A 23,556-nucleotide genomic window follows, 5' to 3' on the forward strand; every position below is an offset into this window, starting at 1 on the left:
GGTATACACTCCTTCACATCAAAAGCCTTCCAAACCCTGGAGCGCTGCAGTCAATTTGAGCATTATAATGTTGATGTACGACTTGCTTCCTCTTATATGTCCCCTCTGATATTATCAGAAGAAAATTGAGGGCCAACCCAGCTTTTAAGATGTGCCACTCCCCCTCATCAATCATCCCCTAGTCCACTCAGCAGACATAGACACACATACACACACACACACACGCATGCACAAACATGCGCACGCACACACGCATGCACGCACGCACGTATGCACATACTGTACACACACACATACACACGCACGCACAAAGAGAAGAGGCACGCATCACTCATCTCAATGCCCTCTCACACAGACACACACAGAAGCACACACACACACTCACAACTATGCTCAGTCCACAAAGAAAAGTATTCCAGGACCTCCATACATGACCCCCCCCATCCCCCCACCCCCCTGCCACCCCCTCCAGCCCCACTTTCCCAACAACTGCGTATTAGCGATGTGTTGATCTGCTGGCGATGACTGGCGAGCAGTCGTGCCCTCTCATGCCACGGTAATTGCTGTGTTAATGCTTGCTGACGCGCCCGCGTCTGAGTGTCTCTATCCGGGGCCGGGCCCAGTCAAGGAAGGGCAGGCCAGAGGTGGTGCCGGCTGGGCTGTAAAGCACCGACATGCCTGGCCTGCCTGGCCTGCCTCGACTGCCTGGCGGATCGGGGCATGTGGATTTACAGGCTGATGTCACCCATCTGTAAATCAACAACAAGTCAGGACCTCAAGGTGTCATTACAACCCACTCTCATGGAGGTTCAGAGAGACTGTGTATGTTATATTTTGGGGGTTGTATCTGTGTGTGTGTGTGTGTGTGTGTGTGTGTGTGTGTGTGAGAGAGAGAGAGAGAGAGAGAGAGAGAGAGAGAGAGAGAGAGAGAGAGAGAGGGAGAGAGAGAGATGGGGGTGGGGTGTATCTGAGTAGGGGTATGTACTATATGGAGCCTGTGATTAATTTTTGTGTGTCCGTGTGTGTGTGTGTGTGTGTGTGTGTGTGTGTGTGTGTGTGTGCATTTTTGTGTATGAGAGAGAGAGAGAGAGAGAGAGAGAGAGAGAGAGAAAAGAGGTGGGAGAGGAAGAGAATGGTTATACTGAGAGATAATTCTAAGAGGGAGAGCTGGGGGTGTATCTGAATAGGTATACGCACTGCACATATATGGAGTCCATAATTCATTTCCTGTCAAGGTTTAGAGAACTTGCCAAGAGTAGCAGGTGTGCCCCCTGAAAACTTCTTCACCTATTCTGACTTTTAAGCTTTACCAGCCTTTAATTTCAGCTGGTCAGTTCTGGGTTTTTGTGTGTCTTCTGTGGAAAATAACACAATAAACAAATACAGTCTGTATTTTTTATGTCAGGTGGTCATTGTGTTGAGGATGTTTGTTAAAAGCAGCCTGTTTTCAGCTGGAGAAGCTGGCTGCCTCCCCCTGAAGAGCATCATTTTAGTGCTGTAACCATGACGATAAAGAGCGACTCTTTTCCTGCCGATAGACAGTAAAAAGGGAGATGCTGAAGCCTACTTGAATTCAAACACCCGTGTCTCTTTGATGTGTGCCCATTATCGCTTGGCCTCGTTAACGTGATCGTTATTGAATTTTTCGCTGCTCTGTCGGTGGCGGGGGAAGGTGACGGAACCGCGGCGCGGTGGGCCATTAAATCGGGCGGTGTGGTGGGAGGAGGGAGAGGCGGGGGACGCACTGACCTGTGGGAGTGTGATGGAGAGTTCACGTGTGATCAAGCAGTCACCATCAACACACCAACACCACATCAGTCCCACGGGAACATCTGTCTCTCTCTCTTTCGCTCTGTCTTTCTCTCTCTGTCTCTTTTTCTTTTTCTCTTTTTCTGTCTCTTTTTCTTTCTCTCTTTCTCTCTCTCTCTTTCACTCTATTTGTGGTTTTCTGTCTTTCCTTCGGTCTCTATCTCTCTCCCTCCCTCTCTATCTCGGACTCAATCTCCCATAATTCTTATCTACTTCATACTCATACTTCATACTACTTGTCTGCTCAAACAAGATAGGATTGATATCAAATTCTGTTTATGGACTGCTGAACTTATACTGCATTATTCATTTATGTCCTGATCGGTGAGAGTTTCTCATTGTCAGGGGTTGCTGTTTGGCTACGCGATGTAAATTCAGGACTTGAAAATGTGTTTCTGCTAGAGGGGAGGCCTTTGCCAGGGGCGATGTGAAGTACAAAAGGCTTTATACCAGATTGATGATGCTGCACTCAGCGGAGAAGTGGGATTTGCTGCTGAGATTTGGCATGGCACGGGTGATTCATGGTGTTGATTTAAGAAGAGAGTATCAAACTGACCCCGGGCCTGCGCATGCCCTCGGTGAGAAACGGATTGCTTCTTTTATCAGCGCCAGTCCACTTTTAATAGACCTCGGAGCTCGCTGAGACCGATGCCAAATGCTGATGCATTGCTTTGCGTCTTGCGGGCCTGGGAGAGATGGCAGACCCGTGTCTGTTTTGACAAGGAGCCTCCGTGAGACGGGGGGGGGTCTATTCAGAAAGTGCCAAGAGTATGGGAAAATGGGATAGAGAGGAATATGGAGTTGTCAAGCCAGAGTGTGTGTGTGTGTGTGTGTGTGTGTGTGTGTGTGTGTGTGTGTGTGTGTGTGTGTGTAAGGGGGTGTGTGGTTTGTGTGTAGCCTCAAAGTGCCAATGTGCACAGTGAGCCGCTGCACCCATGTAGAAATCTCAGTGAAGGCATGACGTCCTCCTATACACATGTTTCAGTTGAGTTCAATAGAATGGCCCGATATAGAAAGAAACACAGCTATAAAACTCCTAATATTCATTGTGTTCAGCTTTTTAAATCAAAACAATTTGGGATAAATCGTTTATGAACAGTGGGTGAGATGAGCTCGCTTGTGTGGAGAAATGGGTTGTCTTGCTAGTGGGTCATATTAGCTCAATTGCTATCAAGATTGGGGAGTCACTTGGCACATAAAATGCATCATCAAGCAACAGGCATGTAGTTCAGAGATCTGGACCTCCTAATGTCTTGAAGGTCAGAATCATTATGCCCGGCTCTAATTAAAACGAATAGTCACTGCATGATCACATCAGTGCAGTCATGCAGAAGCCAGGACAAAAGCGACAGTCATATAGCTCAGAAATGTCATCCATACAAGTAGAAGTAACCAGACCCATCATTTGAATTATGTTATGTTTATTATTTTTTATGTTTATGGGTTGAGTAGATTGAGTAAATACAATAATTTTAATTCAAAAATGAAAACTATGACTTGGTTTGTAGTGATAAGGTGTATTTTTGCTAGTATGTGTGCTGTTTGGGACTCCATGAGTCCATGCGTGTGTGTGTGTGTGTGTGGTGGTGTAAACACCTTGCTGCAGGTGAGCTGAGGGGGTAGTCCCGGGTGCCACCATGCAGGTAACCCAAGACAGACGGGGACTGATTTGTCTGGGAGCCAGGTGAAGAGGTTGAGCAGACAGTGGTTTAGCCCTTAGTTAATGAGCCATAACTCCTCATGGCCCCCTGCTTGTCTGTCATGCAAATGAACCTTACCTTATCTGATTACAGGGGACAGCTATGAGCACACATACACACACACGCACACACACACACACGCACACACGCACACATACACACACACACACACCAGGATCCCTCATTGCTAAGCCCAAATAATCAGTGCCTATTACAGTCGATGCTGTGGGCCTCCTATTGCCTGTGGTGTTTGACTTGTCTGCAGATCCAGATACTGGCAGCACTGCTTTCTCAGACCCACCGCGCACGTCCGCAGGACCGAACGTCTCCTTTACCCAGATAAAGAGGACTACCCCCTCCCTCCTGTTCCGGTTCCTGTTTGTGCTTTGTAGTATAATTAGTGCTTCCAGCAGAATTTCTTATCTTTTTTTCGCAGCGTGAACCTGCAGCGCCTCAAGGCTATGCCCAACAGTCATTTGCCTGAAGTCGTAATTTGACTTGCAGAAAGACAGAAGAAAAAGCCAAGGGGAAAAGTAACAGAGTGCACTTGCCAGAGTGAGCAGCGGCGTAGAGTTGGAGCAACAGATTACTAACTCCGCTCAAGATCATCTGAAGTGCACTTGAGAAAAGTCCACATGTAAACTTGTCAATGTGACTTACTGCAGTTTACCAAAGGTTTTAAATCTCCACTGTACACAAGATGGAGATGTCATATCATATTTCAACTTTTTAGGGAATGCGACAGAATTTAAATTATCCGACTAAAACAAAACAAAAAAAGAAAATGCTACTCAGTCAATGACCTCCAGATCTCCTTTATTGTTTGATTGGAGCCCCCTGAAGGCTCATTTAGTTACGACCCATAACATAAGCTGTCACTCTCGGCATCCGCATAAACAATAGGTGTGTATGTGCACTGAAGGCTGTGTGTGTGTGTGTGTGTGTGTGTGTGTGTGTGTGTGTGTGTGTGTGTGTGTGTATGTGTGCGCGCGTGCATGCGTGTGTTTGTGTGTGGAGATGACCTCCTTTGTTCGTCCTTAATGCTAAGGTCACCTCACCTGGAGAAACTGAATCCTCTCAAGGCACAGAATGGAGGGAAATGTCTCATCGGTGGCGATGGCTGTTTATTTTTTCAGCGCTTACCCAGACTTCCTCCATCCTCCCAGGGGGATGTCAAGAGCTCCGGGGAGGCTAAACTTCAATCAGCACCCGCCACTCTCCCACGGCCACGCTAGCTGACAGCTCGTCTCTGGACTTAAAGAAAAAGAGAGAGAGAGAAAGAGACAAGGGGAAAAGAGAGGGAGAGGAATGAGAGGGAGAGTTAGGGGTTAACGCCAGCCTTTTCTGTGGCAGGAGCCGGGGGGGGGGGGGTTGAGCGTGACAGCGGGCATGTTGGGCTGCGGAGGAATTTCAGCACTAATTGCAGTCAGACAGGCCTGGACTGGCGCTTCTGTCCTGACTTCCTCTAGACGACCTGTCAAGCTGGAGAGCTCCCTCTCTCCCTCTCTCCCTCTCTCTCTCTGCTCTCTCTCTTTCTTTTTGTTGCTTTCCTCATTGCTCTTTGTCTTTCTCTCTCTTCTCACACACACTCTTTGTCTTCTTTTCTTTCTCTCTATTGTCTTGCTATCTTGATCACATACTCATACTATATCCATACACTTTCTCCAAGCTCTCCCTCCCTTTATTATCTCTCAGTATAACCATTCTCTCCCTCTCCCTCCTCCTTTCTCCCTCTCTCCCTCTCTCTCCCTCTCTCCCTCTCTCTCTCTCTCTCCCTCTCTCTCTCCCTCTCTCTCTCTCTCTCTTTCTCTCTCTCTCTCTCTCCCTCTCACCACCCTCTGAGCCCAATGCATCTAAAGGAGGAAAGAAACAAAACTCTAGCAGAATGGAATTACTCCGCAAAGGAGAAAAGACCCCTAAAGCAGCATTTTATGTATGCTGTAATGTATACATGTAAAACAACCGTGGAGCACCCCAATTACAGCCTAGAAACTGGTGCCAGCGTGCCCACACAAATGTGCTCTTCTCACACACTTTCATACTCTGTCATGTAATTATACCTGCGAGGATAGCTGTAGGATCATCAAGTCCATTTTCATCATACTGACAGATCTCAGGTCAGTGGAACTGTATGATGGAGGCTCTGCACACACAGTCCCTCTAAAAGAGACATTGTATTTTAAAATAATTAATTTTATTGGTCAAAATATATATAGTTTGAAATACCAGTAAGGCATAGCCTACTAAAATATATATTTTTTGCTGAGGTAGCGATGCTCTTCAGCCGATGGAGCAAAGCAGTGTGCAAAGGAGCCAGCAAAATAGACAGGCCGAAGGTCACTCCCCAGGGTCAGTGCAGTCCACGTACACCATGGTGTTGAGCTGGTCTTCCATGAAGGGCTCTTCTGGAACTAACCTTTGGTTTAGTGGCTTCGTAGCAGGGGACATGTCCTTAGTCTCCTGGACCGGGGTCCTCAGGAGACATTCCCTTTCACTATCCCTACCTACTGTAAGTCATCTGAGACATGAGCCTAATAATTGGAGATGTTGGTCAATCGCCACAACTCTAGAAAGATTGGGATGTACTGTACTGTATCTATAGAGTCATTGGCTGTAACTTTTGTCCTTTGGTCTTCTGGGTGAAATGGTGAAGTATGCATTAGATTGTGTCTCTTAGCCCTTTGACAACTTCTGTGGTTTTCTTATGTTATTTAATGCAACTCTTATTGATTTTATTGTCTGTTTTTATCATTGCCTGTTCTCTTTTCACCTCTTCTTTTGGTCACTCTTTTAGAATTTTCACTGTTATTATCTTATGTTACATAATTTATCAATTTGATGCCAGGTATTGATTTGATGCCCAAGGGCTGGGAGTTATCCTTGGCGCAGTCTGTTCTGTATATAAATAAAGTTTGCCATGATGCACCTCCAGTGTTGGGAGGGTTACTTTCAAAACGTATTCCGTTACAGAATACAGAATACAGAATACATGCCCAAAAATGTAATTTGTAAAGTATTCATAACGTATTCTGAATACTTAGATTACTTCCGCATTGAATTGCATTTTATAAGTGTAGGAATGCGGCCATCAAATCCAGCTTAGGCCTACTAAACAGGCCTATTCTGGTGTTCTTCTGTTCCAAATGGCTGAAGTGTTAGGCCCACATAGGAGAATGTAAAGTCAACTAAGCTACCTGATACAACTTTAAAATAGCAAGGTGACCACTAAAACTACAGCAGGCGACTAGGCTAATTAAAACAAACAAAATAAATAGGCTACTTTAAGGGCGTAGCCAGAAATTATAATTAATATGTGTGCCTGTGAGATTTTTCGGTGGCATCAACCTACAAGTGAGGGGCGCATATGACAGGTGGAACGCAAATGACCTGTAAATGTAAACACTATAGGCTACTGTATATCAGGACTCTCAAAATGAACGTGATCGCGTAATGACAATCAAAAACCGCACGTTAAAATATGCTAGGCCTACTCGCAAGAATAATTCTTCAGAGGCTGCACCATATAATTCATTTTAAAACGTAAATGTAGATCTAATTAGAAAAAAATTAATCCATAAAGCTATTTAATTAGAATAAAAAACTTAGAATGCAGTGCCTATTTTAGAGATTGGTTTTATTGTAGGTCTAAATCAACACGTGAACTAGGCTTTGTTTATTGAGTAGCAAACTGTGTAACCGATTGGCCGAAGTAGCCTGAGCTATTAATACTTGGGAAAATATCCTTTGAACAGACATCAGGAACCACAATCAGTGAGGAACAGGAGTTACCTCCACTTACTTTACTCCTAATTTGTTGTGCAAACAGTCAGGGTCTCCCATGACGCGTCCATAATGCGCGCTGGCTGCGTTTTGAGGCTAGTGCAAGACGGCGGAGCTTGGATTTAAACATGGAAACAATTTCATCATAGATTGCTTTCAGGAGCTTCTGGGAAATGGAGTTGCCTTAATTTATTTAGAGAGTGAATAAACTTATGAAACAGAGAAGTATCGTCATGTAATCCATTGATTTCAACAATGTAACTATTCTAAATACCAACGATTTAACTTGTAACTGCATCGGAATACAGTTACTCATAATTTGTATTCTGAATACGTAACGCCGGTACATGTATTCCGTTACTCCCCAACACTGTGCACCTCATCACATATGTCTTGGATTCAATATCTATGACAAGTCCCAGCTTTTTACCTTGAGTGATTAAAGGTGTAGCCCTGAGCTTGGCAGGAGCTGTGGATAGCAGTATTGTTACATAGAGATTACCTTCCTCCCTGGCCTCTGGTTATTTGCAAGTAAAGCTATAGGGAAATATATCTACTGAAGGATTGAAAATGTACTTTTTTCAGTGGTGGAGGAAGTACTGAACCTCAGTACTTAAGTAAAAGTACAAATACACAGAGAAATATTTACTTTAGTAAAAGTAAAAGTACCACAATGACAACCCTACTTAAGTAAAAGTAAGAAGTACCTGCTTTTAAATGTACTTTAAGTATTAAAAGTAAAAGTATTTGCATAATGATTTATTCTCTTAATATCTATATTTTAAAAGGAAAAATCAGTATGGGCTGTGGCATTTTAATTAATCTAGTTTTAGGTTATACTCGACTAGATAGTTTTAAGTTAATGCAATTGTGCTTACCATCTGTGGCCCAGTTTACATTCTGACCTACAATTCTGTGACTGTAATTCTGGTTATCTACTAGGGTGATCTGCTGAGTAATATCATTCAGCAAAACACGAGAGCCTGAAGTTTAACGGGGTAGACAAGGGAAACGTCGGGTGGATCGTAATGCCAATTATGCTGATTGAACAGAAAAGTTGCTGAGAAAGGTGTCTTTATGATTAAGTTCAGTTTCACTTGCGCAGACGCATAGGCATTGAATGAGCGCTCACGTTACTACCCCCCAGTTGTAGGCTATGCATCTTTATTTAATCACACACAATTAAGGAATATTTCCTCATCTGGAAAATGTTACGTTTTTCCGGCCACCGGTTCATTAATAGTCTACCATTCATTTGTGCCGCAAATGATCAGACGTGTGACAGAAGCATGGGCATAGCCTGATAGCAATCTCATCGGAGAGGAGGCCCTAACACTGCAGATAACAGACAGAGAAAGGCACAGAACACAGTTGCATGTACAGTGTAGCCATGGGTCTGGTGAATATAGCCTACCGAATGCAGATGGCTAAGCTCACGCTTTGCCTGGTCTAGACTAGAAGCTTATGTTTCTAAGAATGCACGTAGCGCTCCAGAATCTTTGGTAGCAACCCCCCGGTAAAACAAACGTGTTTGTCAGACAGAAAAAAACTGATCATAAAATGTATCGTAAAAAGGAACGATGGTGTTGTAGAAATGTAGCGGAGTAAAAGTACAGATAATTGCTGTAAAATGTAACGAAGTAAAAGTCAAAAGTATGCACTATAAATTTTACTTAAGTAAAGTACAAATACGTGGGAAATTTACTTAAGTACAGTAACGAAGTATTTGTACTTCGTTACATTCCACCACTGACTTTTTTTCCCTTTATCCACAGCACCCGTTTTCTACTTTGGCGATACAGAATACCACGTGGATGAGAGTGATGGTTACGTGGAGGTGCGGGTATGGAGGACGGGCACAGACCTCTCCCAGACGGGCACGGTGACAGTACGCTCGAGGAAAACTGACCCTGTGTCAGCTGAAGGTGAGGAACTCTCCAATCAAGCTACAACATTCATCAAGCAGAACTATCATGTCTCAGTGGAATTTCAAAGAGCCTTCCATTGCTAGCAGCCCTCTTTGGTCTTCTGAGGGTCAGTAATAGCAGTAGAGAGCAACAGAAATAACACCTGAAGTTACATCAGAGGATTCCACAGCAAACAATTCTGTTTAGATCAATTCCTTAATGGAAACAAGAACCCCAAAGGTGCTAAACTGCAGTCTTGTCTTGGAGAGTAACACCCGTCGTGGCCTAAGAGAGTGTGGTGAACCTAACCGCCAAACGTCTAGCCATTTATTTACTCTGTGAAGCTAAAACACTAGAGGACTATTTTACGCCTACCTATGTATATTGTGAAAGTAGACATTTTATTTTGTCGCTTATTGCCCTATTCAGATCTGAATGTGACTCCAATGCAGCTGTAATGAATTTTTCACCATCCAAGATCAATAGTGAGCTTGTTATCAAGGATGGAGTGATCTACGCTGGAGATGTGATACGTGGAGGAGGGATGTCAGTACTGATAACACACGCATAGTAGACTTCAGAGGCCTTGGGCTGACGTTTGCCTTGAACAAGGCAGAATAGAGAGAGAGAGAGAGAGAGAGAGAGAGACAGAGTGAGATAGAGAGATAAATTACAGAAGAGTAGAGGTAAAGATACAAGAGAGAGAAATTGTGTGAGAGAGAGAGAGAGAGAGAGAGAGAGAGAGAGAGAGAGATGTTGACTGAGAATGAGATATAGGGGTATGTAGAGATATGCTGAGACTGAAAGAGGGCAAGAGAGAATATGGAATGGAGAGAATACGGAATGGAGGGAAAGACAAAGAGAACGATGAGGAGACAGTGAAAGAGGTTATGAGAGAGAGAGAGTGAGAGAAGCAAGGAGAGAGAGATTGAAGGCTCTTTTGTTGGTTCGTTGGGGAATTTTGTAGTGAAGCTCTGTGTGTGTGTGTGTGTGTGTGTGTGTGTGTGTGTGTGTGTGTGCGTGTGTGTGTGTGTGTGTGGGCGGGTGTGTGTGCGCAGAGGGGTTGTGTGTGTGTCTGCTCGTGTTTGTGTGGGAGGTTTTGGGAAGTGCAGGTCTTGGTACTGCTGGGACTGTGAGGCATTGAGTGCAGCCAGTTGAATTAATGGCCATGTGTGCGTCGGTGTCTCTATGGGTGTCTCCATGTGTGTTTTGTGTGTGTGTGTGTTTGTGTTTGCGTTTGTGTGTTCGCTCAGTCATATATGTGTGTGTGTGTGTGTGTGTGTGTGTGTGTGTGTGTGTGTGTGTGTGTGTGTGTGTGTGTGTGTGTGTGTGTGTGTGTGTGTGTTTGAGTGTGTGTGTGTGTGTGTGTGTGTTCGCTCACTCATGTCTGTGTGCACATGTGTGTAAGCATGGAGGGTTGCCAGAGGAGCTGGGCTGGGGGTACTGCTGGGATTTCTGGAGCATCCGGCTCCGGTGCCCACTGCCCAGGATAGGAGCCTGCTGCAGGAGAGAAGGAGAGAGGGGGTTTGGGGTGCATCTCCCTGCTGCTCCTTACCCCTCCTCTCCTCATACCCCTCCTCCTCCTCCTACCTCTCACCACCACACATATCAAATATTGTTTCTGCGTTAATCTAATCTCTGGCGTCTTGGGTGGAAATCCAGTCTCCTCGCTGACATGCTCCCCCTGGCCACCACAGAAGCACTGGAGGGGAGGGGGTTGGGGGGGTGGGGTGGGGGGGCTGGGAGGTGGTGGTGGGTGAGTGGGCTGGGAGATTGGCCAAGGGGAAGGAAGTCACCGTAACTAGGGCCCCCTTCACAAAAAAACACAGCAATGAATAACCTGACCGTGCCTGCAGCAGATAACATGGGTCCTGCAGCAGGGGCCTTCAGACTCTGAACAAATGGAGGGTCGTGAGTGTTTTGTATCTTCTGCAGGTGAGAAAGCAAAGTTAGCTCCAAAGGGTTGATGGCTGCACTGTAGTCTGATTGTGCTTATCAGTATGAATGGGGATACGGAAACGGCCCCTTTATCTTCCCCACTAATGGAGGAAGCTGGCAGAACGTGCTCCCCTGCTGATTGTTCTGAACTAGTAAACCAGAACCAGTAAACACAAGAAACTGAGCCAAAAAAATGAATTATTGAGAAATTATGAATATTTTATAATTGCTTTACTAATTTAGTGTTTTGACTGTCATTTCAGATTTGTGTGAACTTTTATTGACCCCTAATCTTGAGTGCTGTTGGCAATTAAGTGCATTACATTTGGATGCTAGATCTGGATTTTAATTAAAAATGTAATTAGTGTAGCTAATACAAGGGGCAACCAGAGAACCCACCTACTGTTATCATTAAAAGGGTTGCTGATGGAAGACAATAATTTAATTTGTCAATAAAATCAATCAATATTTCTTTGTTTAAATTTGAAAATCTTGAAGGTAAACTTCTTGAACTGAAAACTGGTAGTTTAGACATGAAAGATAAAGGACTAAACGGGTATCAGTTTACAATAACAGTTTACAGTTAACAATGAACTGCATCTCCTTCATGGGGTAATATTTATATTTGCTTGATGCTGTTATGTTCTCTGCAGCTGGTCTGGACTACGTTGGCATTAGCCGGAACCTGGACTTTGCCCCAGGGGTAACCATGCAGACCATTCGGGTCACCATTCTGGACGACCTTGGCCAGCCGGTTCTGGAGGGACCTGAGAAGTTTGAGCTCGTCCTACGCATGCCCATGAACGGCATCATGGGAGAGCCAGGCAAAACCACCATCTTCATTAATGACTCTGTGTCTGACTGTGAGTGCTCAACCTTGAAACATCCCATTCAGACATTCATGTGTGGCATGCCCTTGCTCAAAGCACTTTATTAATGGCATGAAAAGAGGCTGACTTTCTCCAGTTTTGTTGAAACACATTCAGAAAATATTTCTGTCATCTAAATTCTTTGCATTACTGTCAGAGATCTCTTGTCTTGATCCATTTGTTACTTTTAGTAAGAGGCAAATAGCAATAGGTGTTGGTGTTTAGGTGATCGGTCTCAATTAGATTAGATTTAGAGTAGATTAGATTCAACTTTGTCATTGTGCAGAGTACAAGTACATACACTCTAGACAACGAAATGCAGTTTGCGTCTAACCAGTGCTAATAAGTGCAAAAAAAGCAGAAAAGTGCAATGTGATATATACAGTATAGACAGGTGGTGCAATATAAACAGTATAAGACATATAGTGCAGTGTAGACAGTAGTATACAGTTAAGAAAGTGGTATGGTTTACTGTAATATAAAATACATATAAATATGTGCAATCAAAGCAGTAGTGGCACTAAAACACTGGGACAGCATGGATGATTCTGGATTCTTTGTTTCCTCAGTGCCAAAGGTCCAGTTCCAGGACACCATGTACATGGGCAACGAGAATGATGGACACATCTCGGCCCTGGTGTACCGCAGTGGCGACATAAGTTACAGGTCCACCGTGCGCTGCTACACGCGCCAGGGCACTGCCCAGGTCATGATGGACTTTAACGAGAGACCCAACACAGACGATTCCATCATCACCTTCCTGCCAGGTAAAACACAGCCAACACAAACTCTCACAAGCCTTACACCAAATCCTAACTACGCTCGATGCTAGCGAGCGATAAAAATTAGTTTAATTATTGTCTCTGTGTTCTTTCTGTCACTGCTAGTGTTGCTCTGCTATTAGGAATGAGCATACTGTATTTAACAGCTCAGATGTAGTTAGGATACCCTGTTAGCTCTCTATTACACAAGCTTAGTTTAACTCAGAACGGTACCACTGATTTGCTTTATTTGATAGTGCCTAATATATGGCATCTTGAGTTTATTAGTAATGCAATAAATAATTAGAGTTCAGACTCAGACTCGGAGTGTCACAATCTGTTTTTGCTGACAACACCCTGCTGTTTTTAATAGTATCTGACAGAGGGATAATTAAACCTTTGAAACAGAGCTGTTTGGACTGCTGAAAGTCATTCTCTGTCTTTTTATATATCTCACCCTTGCTCAAGCATGCCTACCCCTAGTGTGCTCCAAGCAGTTCTGTATGTCGGGGGGAGTTAAGTTAGAACAACAAGAAAAAGGATCCCTATTTGTTTATGAGAGGACTGGTTGATGTACAGACTAAATAAAGTTCTGAGTTGGTTAGTATTGGTCACACACAACAAAAATGGAGAGAGTCTAAAAAGAGAGATGGGTCCTACAAGACTAGTCAACATGTATCAACAACTGTGTGTGTGTGTGTGTGTGTGTGTTTGTGTGTGTGTGTGTGTGTGTGTGTGTGTGTGTGTGTGTTTGTGTGTTTGTGTGTGTGTGTGTGTGTGTGTGTGTGTGTTTATGTGTGGGTGTGTGTGTGTGTGTGTGTGTGTGTGTGTGTGTGTGTTTATGTGTGTGTGTGTGTGTGTTTTCTCAGGTGAGGTGGAGAAGCCATGCGTGCTGACTCTGGTGGACGACAACGAGCACGAGGAAGTGGAGGAGCTCCGTCTGGTCTTGGGGAGCCCGAAGAGCGAGTCTCCTTTCGGGGCGTCCATCGGCGTTCAGAACGAGACGCTGGTCAAGATAAAGGACGACACTGACAGTAAGACATTCCCCAGATAACCCCTCAAGCAGTGTAAACTTCCACAGCAACCCCTCCCACAAATACACAGACTTTTCAGACATGATGGACACTTTGAAGTGCTCATTCAAATGAAGCAGATTTTCTAGTTTATAAACTGCTTTTTTGCCTGAAGCTATCCTCACTATAGTCTTCTCGAACGGAGTAAATTACAGTTCTCAGATAGTTCCGAGGTCTGGTTACTGTAGTCATGGTGTATCACTCAGGGAAGGATGATCAAAGATGCCTAGAAGCATTTTTCAAATGATTGTGGTGAGAATGTGTAATTGTGGGTAATGCAGTCTTTTGTCTTCCTTTTTCATATAAATTCAGAGGCCATAATCAAGTTTGGAGAGACGAAGTTCAGCGTGAGCGAGCCCAAGGTGGTTGGCCAGGTGTCGGTGTTGAAGATCCCAGTGATCCGCATAGGAGACACGTCCAAAGTTTCTGTGGTGCGTGTGCACACCAAGGACGGCTCTGCATCCTCGGGTGAAGACTACCACCCAGTGTCAGAGGGTAAGGGTGCCATTGAGGGACATGCTGAACAGGAAATGTGAAAAAAAATAAATAAAGATTGGAACAGCGAGTTGAGGGATTCGGAGCCCAGTCTCCACACAGGTAGTGTGGTAATTGAGACTGATGCAAATTTAATGAGAGAATTACACCTCCGTAATTTGTGCTAATTGCATGCAGCCTATCCTGACAGTCGCTTAAAGCTAATTAGCATTTGTATGGGAAAAATGTCACACTTCTCAGAGAAAAATGCCACCGCACTCAAAGTAGAATGAGAAAAAAGGTTTTTCTTTATTTTTAGTAGGCATTAATGAATTACAGAGACGTTGAAGGTTACACAATTACTGCACAGCTCATGTGTACTTCTGGGCTTGCAACAGATGTGGAGTTCAAAGCGGGCGAGACTCGACACTATGTGGAGGTGGAGATCCTGTATGACGGCGTGCGCGAGATGCGAGAGGCCTTCACCGTACACCTGAAGCCTGACGAGAACATGGTGGCCGAGACACAGGTGGGTGGAAGAAACAAATGCTACTAACCAGTCCTCATGTAGACATGCCACTCACCAGCTACAGTTACATGCATGTTACATGGACATTTTTTTAAACTGTTATATCCCTCAGCCATATTGTGTGCCAGGCAGCTCAACTGAGATAGAGCTCCAATTAAAGTCTACAGCCTTCTGAGTCTCCAACCTACCGAGAGCTACTTTGATTAAGTGAATGTGGCCGAGATTTACCAATATTTTATGCTAGTAATAGCGCATAGCTGACCTCCACTCAAAACAGCTGAATATGTTTGTAGATCATAATTTTAGCAGGTTTACCAAGTGACTGTCATCAAATTTTAGAACATTTTGGAGAACTACTCAGAAACAGGTGGGAAACTACTGGTAGCTTGCGAGCTATGTGTTGAGGGCCCCTGTTCTACAGTCTCAGGGCTAACATGGAATGAGACCTTGGCAAAAGTTTTTAATAATAAGCATTCAACCTATACATAAATTGTACTGGGTACTTTTCATCCAAATGAATCTACAATGTCTTGATCCATTTTGATTCATAACATTTGGGATTCTTTAACTGTTTAGTTAGTACATTCATTCTGGTCAGTTTGGTCTTCCACAGCATGGCATACTTAGCATTGCCTCATACAGTGATGTCAGTGGTGGTACAATGTGTTTTACCTTGTCTCTGGTCATCTTCTCCTAGATGAACAAGGCCATCATCTACATTGAGGAGACCAACAGCATGGCGGATGTCACCTTCCCCTCGGTGCCTCTGGTGGTGTCTCTGCTCCAGTACGATGAGATTAGGATTAGCAGGGATGCCCTCCCCCCCGCTGGCTATCCTGTGGTCTGTGTGACGGTGAGCCCCTCAATTCCATGACCAGATCGATGTCCAAATTATTTCATCACTCCACAATTAACATGAGCTTTCTCTTTAGGAGGTTTTGTGCAGTTAGTTCTGTTTGCACTGATAAAAAAAATAAATAAAAAAACGTTGCTCTGTAATTTGATGCTTGCCATTCATTGTCAGGAAAGTCAGATCTCCACCCAAATCACCTTGCACTGCAAAGACATGCATTATATATCAGGTACATACAACTCCATAGCCTAGGCCAGAGAACGAAATACTGTATATGAACGGAATGGATCGATGCCAACACGGCCACCTCACCAAAACATGAATGAGAATTCAAATTATTAATGTGTATTCATGACAAATATGTTGCACTACATAACTTCTATTTTGTAGATGTAGTAGTATGTATTTGATTCCTGTAGAATTTATTTTATGTATTTTCGCCTCACAACAAGATTATTAAGTCCCTTGTATTAGTGGTTAAACATCACAGTAATTATATCCAAACAACCTCAATCATGAAACATTATGGCATCACTATTGGTTGCTTAATCCTTAATATTGGCAACACCAGCCTCTAGTCACTCTAAATTATGAAGAGCAGTTTGCAGTATTGTATTCCATACTCATTTTTTTATTATGCCCCTGTCTCACCTCCAGGCTTGCAACCCCAAGTATCCCGACTTTGACAAGACAGGCTCCATTTGCGTGAGCGAGAGCATCAACGACACGCTAACGCGCTACCGCTGGCTCGTGAGCGCCCCCACAGGACCAGACGGCGTCACCAGCCCCATGCGCGAGGTGGACTTCGACACCTTCTTCACATCGTCCAAGCTCATCACGCTCGACTCGGTCTACTTCCAGGCCGGCTCGCGGGTCCAGTGCGCTGCCCGCGCCGTCAACGCCGACGGAGACGAAGGCCTGGAGCTCAGCAGCCCTGTGGTGTCTATAAGCGTCGAGGAAGGTGAGCGACACCAGCTCCACTGCTCCTCTGGCATTTATGCAGTTCATTTATGTAGTTCATTTATGTAGTTCTGTATGTATGTAGAACTACATAATATACAGTATATATTATAGCTGTGCATGTATGGAGCTCTGCATTTACTGTATATAGTTTATTTACATGGATCTGCATATATATATATACATGATATCATACATGATATCATACAGTACATACAAACCACCAGATACCACATACAAGTTGTCTTTCCCAAACAAAGTGAGTGTTACAGAGCCAATTCAGTTGACTTCTACAGAAAAGTGCTATTAGACTTCAGATGCTTCTGATTCTTCAGATTTCCTTGAAAAATACTGTTTGTGGGTTCATTAAAAGCTTCTGGGTGGGTTCCAACAAAAACTCCATTAAATTCAAAGGGAGATGGAATGGGTGTGTGTTTACAAGTGCAAACCGCCATGAAGGCTGCAGATGAATCCCTATATGCACAGCCAGATTCCAAAGCACTTTTGCCCTTGGCTCACTACACTACGGTCCATGCATACATCAGCTTGTGTAGTGTGTAGTCTGGGGGTTTAAGCAGCTGACCTTGGCAGTGTGTACTGAACAAAGTCAGAAGGGGGAACATGAGCCGGGCTGCATCGAGGGCGAGGGCATAATGTCTCTATTCTGCGACTCGCAGCCGCAGGAGGGGTAATTGTCTTCTAACGACATGAGAGCAGCTAATTTGACTTATTTTTATCAAGAAGCCACCCAGGAGAAAGAGCCAGAGATAGTGACGGATACAGTGGTTTCTTTTGTACATTCAGAGTACACTCCAAGTCTTCTATTACCCTGCTGGTGGCTGTGTAAGTGTGAGAGTGTGTGAGTGTGTGTGTGTGTGAGAGAGAGAGTGTGTGTGTGTTTGTGTCTGTGTATGTGTATGTGTGTGTAGGGCGCGTGAATGCACTTGGCAGCTGCTTGATAATGACTTCACCTGTAACAATCTCACCTCCCCGCTGCGTGCCCTGTCAGGTATGTGCCAGCCCCGGGTTGTGGGCGCGGTTGGAGCCGAGCCCTTCTCCGCCAAGCTGCGCTACACAGGAGCCGACGACCCGGACCACCCCAACCTCGTCAAGCTGACTGTCACCATGCCACACATCGACGGTGAGGGGCCGCCATGTGTCTATGTGTGTGTCGTGTGTTGTGTGTGTTTTTGTGTGTGTGTGTGTGTGTTGGGGGGAGTTGGTGGCTGGAAGAATCTGTCCTCCACTGTGACTGATCATGAAAGAGATGGAGATTGACCACATTTGGGATGCACTACGGCGGGAACATGGCATAATTAATTGGATGCTCACAGATGGCCCTGCTGCAGGCTCATTCGTACGGAATGAGAAGGCGCCAGTGGCAGCAGTGCTTCTGCCTCTCCAGCTCACACACAGGCAGTCGTCTTTATTTGTCTGGGTTTATGATTTTTTTTTGTGCTTCACTTTGAAAGTGTTACCTGTTCCCTTAGTGAGGCGTCCTGCAACTGATGCCAGGTGTTTATGGCACAAGTGGGAAGTCATGATTCCCTTGCCTGGGCTTTGTCCTTTCATATGGCTGGATTGCGCATCTATTAAACTGTTATCATGCCAAAATTGGTGTTCTCTTCTCCTCTCTTCTATACTCACCTTTTGTCTTTTTTCCACTCTTTATTCCCTCTTTCCTGGTTTCTCTACTGTCCTGTTTTCTCTTTTTCACAACCCTTTCCCTCCTCTTCTCCTTTCCTCTTCCCTCCTCTTTTCTCTCCCAACCTACCTCCTCCTCTTCCTCCTCCTCATCTAACCCTCCTCTTCTCCTCTCTCTCCCTACCTCCTCCTCCTCATCCCTCTCTCCTCATCTCCACCCCTCTCAGGCATGCTGCCCGTGGTCTCCACGCGGCCCCTGTCCAACTTCGAGCTGACGCTGAGCCCCGACGGCACGCGCGTGGGCAACCACCGCTGCTCCAACCTGCTGGACCACCACGAGGTGCAGACGCGCCACGGCTTCCTGACCGAGGCCACGCGCAACCCCGAGGTCATCGGCCAGACGGCGCCCTACCAGTACAGCCCCGCCCTGCGCGGCTCGGGCGCCCTGCGCTTCTATCGCAACCTCAACCTGGAGGCCTGCCTCTGGGAGTTCACCAGCTACTACGACATGTCCGAGCTGCTCAGTGACTGCGGAGGCACCATCGGGACCGATGGACAGGTGAGGAGAAGCTGTCGCGGAACCATAACTGTTCGGACAGGAAGGTGTGGGTGTGGGGGGGGGGGGGGGGGGTTGGCGTTAAGGGAGTCTGGGCGGATAGGCGTGCACACAGCGTGGTAAACATGTCATCCTGTCGGCTGATCAAATGGACCTCAACGGTGTTTTCATAAAGACACAAAATTCCAAGCCTCAAGGTCTTCATACAGTAAAATACCAGAGTTCAGCGCTCATGAAATGAAGCTGTCAGGCTATCCTCGACTGTGATGGAATGTAACAACTGTGGAAAATATATTACTAGCAGCAGTAAAGTCTTGACCTCTGCTTTGTGGAGAATGTAGTGCTTCCTCTGCAGTGGGTCTTTCCATGTCTCTATGTGGTTTGCCATTTTGTATTGTTTCCAAAGGTTATTTTTGGCCCGTTTTAAACAGGAGCCTCCTGCTCGTGTCACTGTGTCTTTGTGAGAGACATCTAAATGGTAAGAAACCCCACCAGAGTCCAGCCACGCTGTGTTATGCTGTGCGGGCTGCTATGTGCCGTTAAGCTATTACATCGCCCACAAAGCTGCGCACTGTCTCTGACAGCGGCAGCCACCGCTGTTGTTCCAAACACCTACCTCTCTCTTCGGGGTTCCGGCCATCTTCCAGCTGGAATGGCGGGTCGAGAAGGCAAAGCCCACATGCAGATCATAAAAGCTGCTTTATGGTTCCATCCTTCTTCTCCCTTTTGTCTCAGCCCTTCTTTGTTTCCTTCTGTGTCTCTGACACTTTTGAAAACAGTCGTTTTACACACACACACACAGAGGGAGTGGGGGTCGTTGGGGGGGGGGGGGGGGGTGTACACCCCTCTTCATCGTCCATCCCATCGTTCCCCCAGTGCCCTCCCTGCTTACATGCCTCGCCTCGTCAGCCCTTCACCCTCACCGTGGAAACGAGGGGCTTCTATTAGCTCGGCCCGGCAGTTAATTAAAAGTGAGGAGGCGTTGTGGAGAGGGCGCTGCGAGGGCAGAAGGGGCCGCGCCAGGCTAACGTGAACCTCTTAGCACTCATCACCTCAGCTGGAGACAGTCAGCGGTCAGCCTCTCCCCAGTCACTCCCCAAAGCACAGCACTGACCGGGTGGAGCAGTCAAATGTCAGCTGGCAGACCCACACAGAGCATGTCTACATGTGGGCAGAGGAAGGGTTTTTTGTCAGAGGATCCAAACAAATTTTGTTAAATTGGGTATTTATGTAATATGACATGTGGGATTTAATTGGGATGTTTTTCTCGTCTCGGGGCTCGGACCTTCACTGTTAATGGTTTTTGAAAAGTAGGGTATTGATGCCTGCAGCAATCCACAGCCCAACAACACTCTTTGTTGTTGAACAGGTTGTGCTCACCAGCCGTATATACGGCTCTGCTTACCCAGTAGCCACAGTGACACCCAGTGGTAACAATTCAACATCACATTCACGATCAGCACACCAAAGTTTGGCGTCCTGAAACATGTTAATCTTGTAGTTTGCACCAGAGTTTGGACCTGACAAACAGAATTGGATATATGACTTGCCCTGATATAGATCCTTTCGTTTCATTTCAGCCCTATCCAATTGCATTAGCTGAAATCAATTCTCCATTATCCTCAGGCACTTAGAAAACACAGCATGATGGTTGCGAAGCATATTTATTGATTTTCTGAAAAGTTGCCAAAAGTAGAAGGGCCCATAACAAGAGTGAAAACTATATACCACCTTCTAATCTCAACGCCCCATGCAGCACAGAGCAGAACACAATAAAGCCCAGAAAGGCACCCCTCGGTCTCAGCACAAACACGCAGGAGTCAGCCTGCAACACACATCTGTGTTTAAACTCTCCATGGCCCCTGGACCTAGTGAGACAACACACACACACACACACACACACACACACACACACACACACACACACACACACACACACACACACACACACACACACACACACACACACACAGCGCGCGCGCGCTGAATGCCGTTGCTCTCCCGGCACCCCCAGGGCCCAAAGGGAGGCTTGCCTCTGCACGACTCCACCGCCAGCGCAGGCACATCCCAGGAGGGGTCAAGGGTCAAGTAGGAGAGGGATGCTCTGGCGCATAAATTCCTCGCAGGAGGCTGCCGGCGACGTGAGCTATGCCCACCCGTCAGCCTTCCCCCACAGGTCGCGTCAGATACCCCCACGATAAGAGCCTCCCCACAGATCACGTCGCTGTCGACACTAGGAAGAGCAAGTGTAGGACAAATATCAGTCATCCACATCAGTGACAACGAAATGTGCACCTGCATTCTTAATTGCTGAGGAGGACTGTGTGCTTCAAACTGGTTCATGTCTGTGATAGATGTACACACTTGTTTATTTGAGTGCAAAGGAGCACAGATCACTCCGGAATGTCTGGAAGGTAAAATCCAGACTTCCAGAGTCGAAGGTGAGCTCATTTGATAAACAGATTTACCCAGAGATCTCTCCTTGCTGCACTTCACCGAGTTGTTTACAAGAGGTTGAATTAAAGTGTAATGTGCATTAATGCTCTCTAAAATTGCTATATTACTCCACTTAAAAGTTCATAACAAACTCCCTTTTTACCTTTGATTGGTGTCATAAATTTGGAGAATGTTTGCTCTTGCATTTCTCAGGATGTGTGCAGGAACATGTTCTGCTTTCATGAACTCATCTTTACTCCATTAAAGGTGCCATGTGTAATGTCCGCCAAAAAATCAATTCATACTCCACATTCCATAAAAGATGGGGCAGTATACCTCCAGAAAGTGAGTTGGTCTACCCTAGAGTAACAACCGAGACACGTGTATTGCAGTTTGGCTGGCGGTTATGTTGCCCGCATACCGCCTCCCATGGCCGAAACTGGTATTATGACACCTGTCGGGCTGTGGCTAGTAATTTAGCATGCTAATTTAGGTTGATCTCTCTGCAGCACTATACCTTGTCATTTTTTTAATGACATCATCGCCCTTATTTCTTCTCATTCTTTTGATGCGTGTAGCTCATTTTTTGGATATTTTTACCTCAATTCTTACACATGGCACCTTTAAAATACCACAGTTTTACCAATGGCCATTTTTTTAGTGTTTAATGTGTTTACTTCGAAAACTATATTGCTAAGTTCAGATCGCAGATCCAAACCTTGTGAATCAATATTATAGGCCTAAATAATTAAATAATTGAATTAGATAATATGAATGTATATAATATTAATATACTGCTAATGCCATATACTCTGTTAAATGAGTCTCAGGATCTGCATTTCACTGGTCTGCTACTGCTCCTCTCTGTGTTCAGGTGCTGAACCTGGTGCAGTCCTATGTGACCCTGCGGGTCCCGCTGCACGTATCCTACGTGTTCCACTCGCCCGTGGGGGCCGGCGGCTGGCAGCACTTTGACCTGCAGTCGGAGCTGCGGCTCACCTTCGTCTACGATACGGCCATCCTGTGGAAGGACGGGATCGGGAGCCCACCAGAAGCAGAGCTGCAGGGTGAGTGAAGTTAGGAGATGAACGACAGGAGGAAAATGACTGAGAGGAAAGAGAGATGTTTACATCTAATGTTCAGTTCGATTTTATTTAATGGTTAATGTTAGCTTTGCTGTGCTCTAGAAAATTTGCTATATAAATAAATATTGACTTACATACTTACACAGAAACACAGGGGCAGCTGTGATGGATTATGTTTGTGACAGGCTGTTGCTTTTACCGGTCCCAACTCTCCGGTCTGATGAAGCTGAATATATCACTGACTTGGCAAAACGCACATACAGCTGAATCAGCTGTGCTCAGTAGAGCAGACTGTTTAATCCAGTGATTGAAGCTGAGGCTGTTGTTATGTTTTTGATGTTTCAGGGGCCCTGTACCCCACCAGCATGCGCATCAATGAGCAGGGTCGCCTGGTAGTCAACTTCCGCACAGAGGCACGATTTAGGGGTCTGTTTGTTGTTTCCCACTCAGGTGAGTTTACTCTTCTCAAACACATGAATACAGTCAAGCACTCAGAAGCTACACATTCTCACACCAACAAACACTCATGCATAACATTGGATCATAACTCTTCAGACTCTTTGTCAAAATCGTATTTTGAGCTGATATCGTATTAAATTATTCATTCATATCTTTTTTTATTTCCCAGCATCCTCTCTGTCCTCCATGGTCATGTGTCCGGATCACCCTGGCGTGACCTTTAACCTCACCCTTGTGCGCAGTGAGCCCACCTATAACCAGCCCATGCAACAGTGGACCTTCATCTCCGACTTCTCTGTGAGGAACCTTTCTACATACCAACTGAGTTTTGCATAATGATTTTTTTATTTACAAGTTTGGTTGGTTTTGAATGTGTTTTTTGATGGTTTATCATTGATAATGCCTGTGTGGAGTATTGCTGAGGTGCAGACATGCAGAAATAAGCAAGACATTTATCCTGAGCTGACATGGCTGCTGTGATTCGCTGTGCTCCAGATTCGTGACTACTCCGGCACATATACAGTGAAGCTGGTCCCGTGCACGGCCCCAGCGAGTCTGCAGTACACCATCCCACCTGTGTGCAACCCCCGGGAGCCCATCACCTTTGACCTCGACATCCGCTTCCAGCAGGTGCGATTTGTGCTTCTCTCTCTGCCTTGCTGTTTTAGGGGAGGAGAGACACTGGGCTGTGTACTGTCTTGTTTGCTGTCTGGCTGTCTGTGT

General features: G+C 45.5%; 1 protein-coding gene across 1 annotated transcript in view; it reads left to right on the plus strand.

The window, feature by feature from the left end:
- The window catches only part of frem2b (FRAS1 related extracellular matrix 2b), an 81,886-nt gene that overhangs the window by 51,886 nt on the left and 6,444 nt on the right, over positions 1-23,556 (plus strand). Inside the window, exons 7-20 of the mRNA XM_042064557.1 lie at positions 9,065-9,214; positions 11,788-11,997; positions 12,573-12,770; positions 13,634-13,798; positions 14,150-14,332; positions 14,710-14,840; positions 15,538-15,693; positions 16,351-16,654; positions 17,663-17,794; positions 18,525-18,856; positions 22,164-22,356; positions 22,720-22,824; positions 23,003-23,130; positions 23,329-23,463. Of these exons, the coding sequence (XP_041920491.1) occupies positions 9,065-9,214; positions 11,788-11,997; positions 12,573-12,770; positions 13,634-13,798; positions 14,150-14,332; positions 14,710-14,840; positions 15,538-15,693; positions 16,351-16,654; positions 17,663-17,794; positions 18,525-18,856; positions 22,164-22,356; positions 22,720-22,824; positions 23,003-23,130; positions 23,329-23,463 (2,522 nt within the window). The remainder of the gene's footprint in view (positions 1-9,064; positions 9,215-11,787; positions 11,998-12,572; positions 12,771-13,633; positions 13,799-14,149; positions 14,333-14,709; positions 14,841-15,537; positions 15,694-16,350; positions 16,655-17,662; positions 17,795-18,524; positions 18,857-22,163; positions 22,357-22,719; positions 22,825-23,002; positions 23,131-23,328; positions 23,464-23,556) is intronic.

Source organism: Alosa sapidissima, chromosome 15 (assembly GCF_018492685.1).
Source record: "Alosa sapidissima isolate fAloSap1 chromosome 15, fAloSap1.pri, whole genome shotgun sequence".
NCBI lineage: Eukaryota > Metazoa > Chordata > Actinopteri > Clupeiformes > Clupeidae > Alosa > Alosa sapidissima.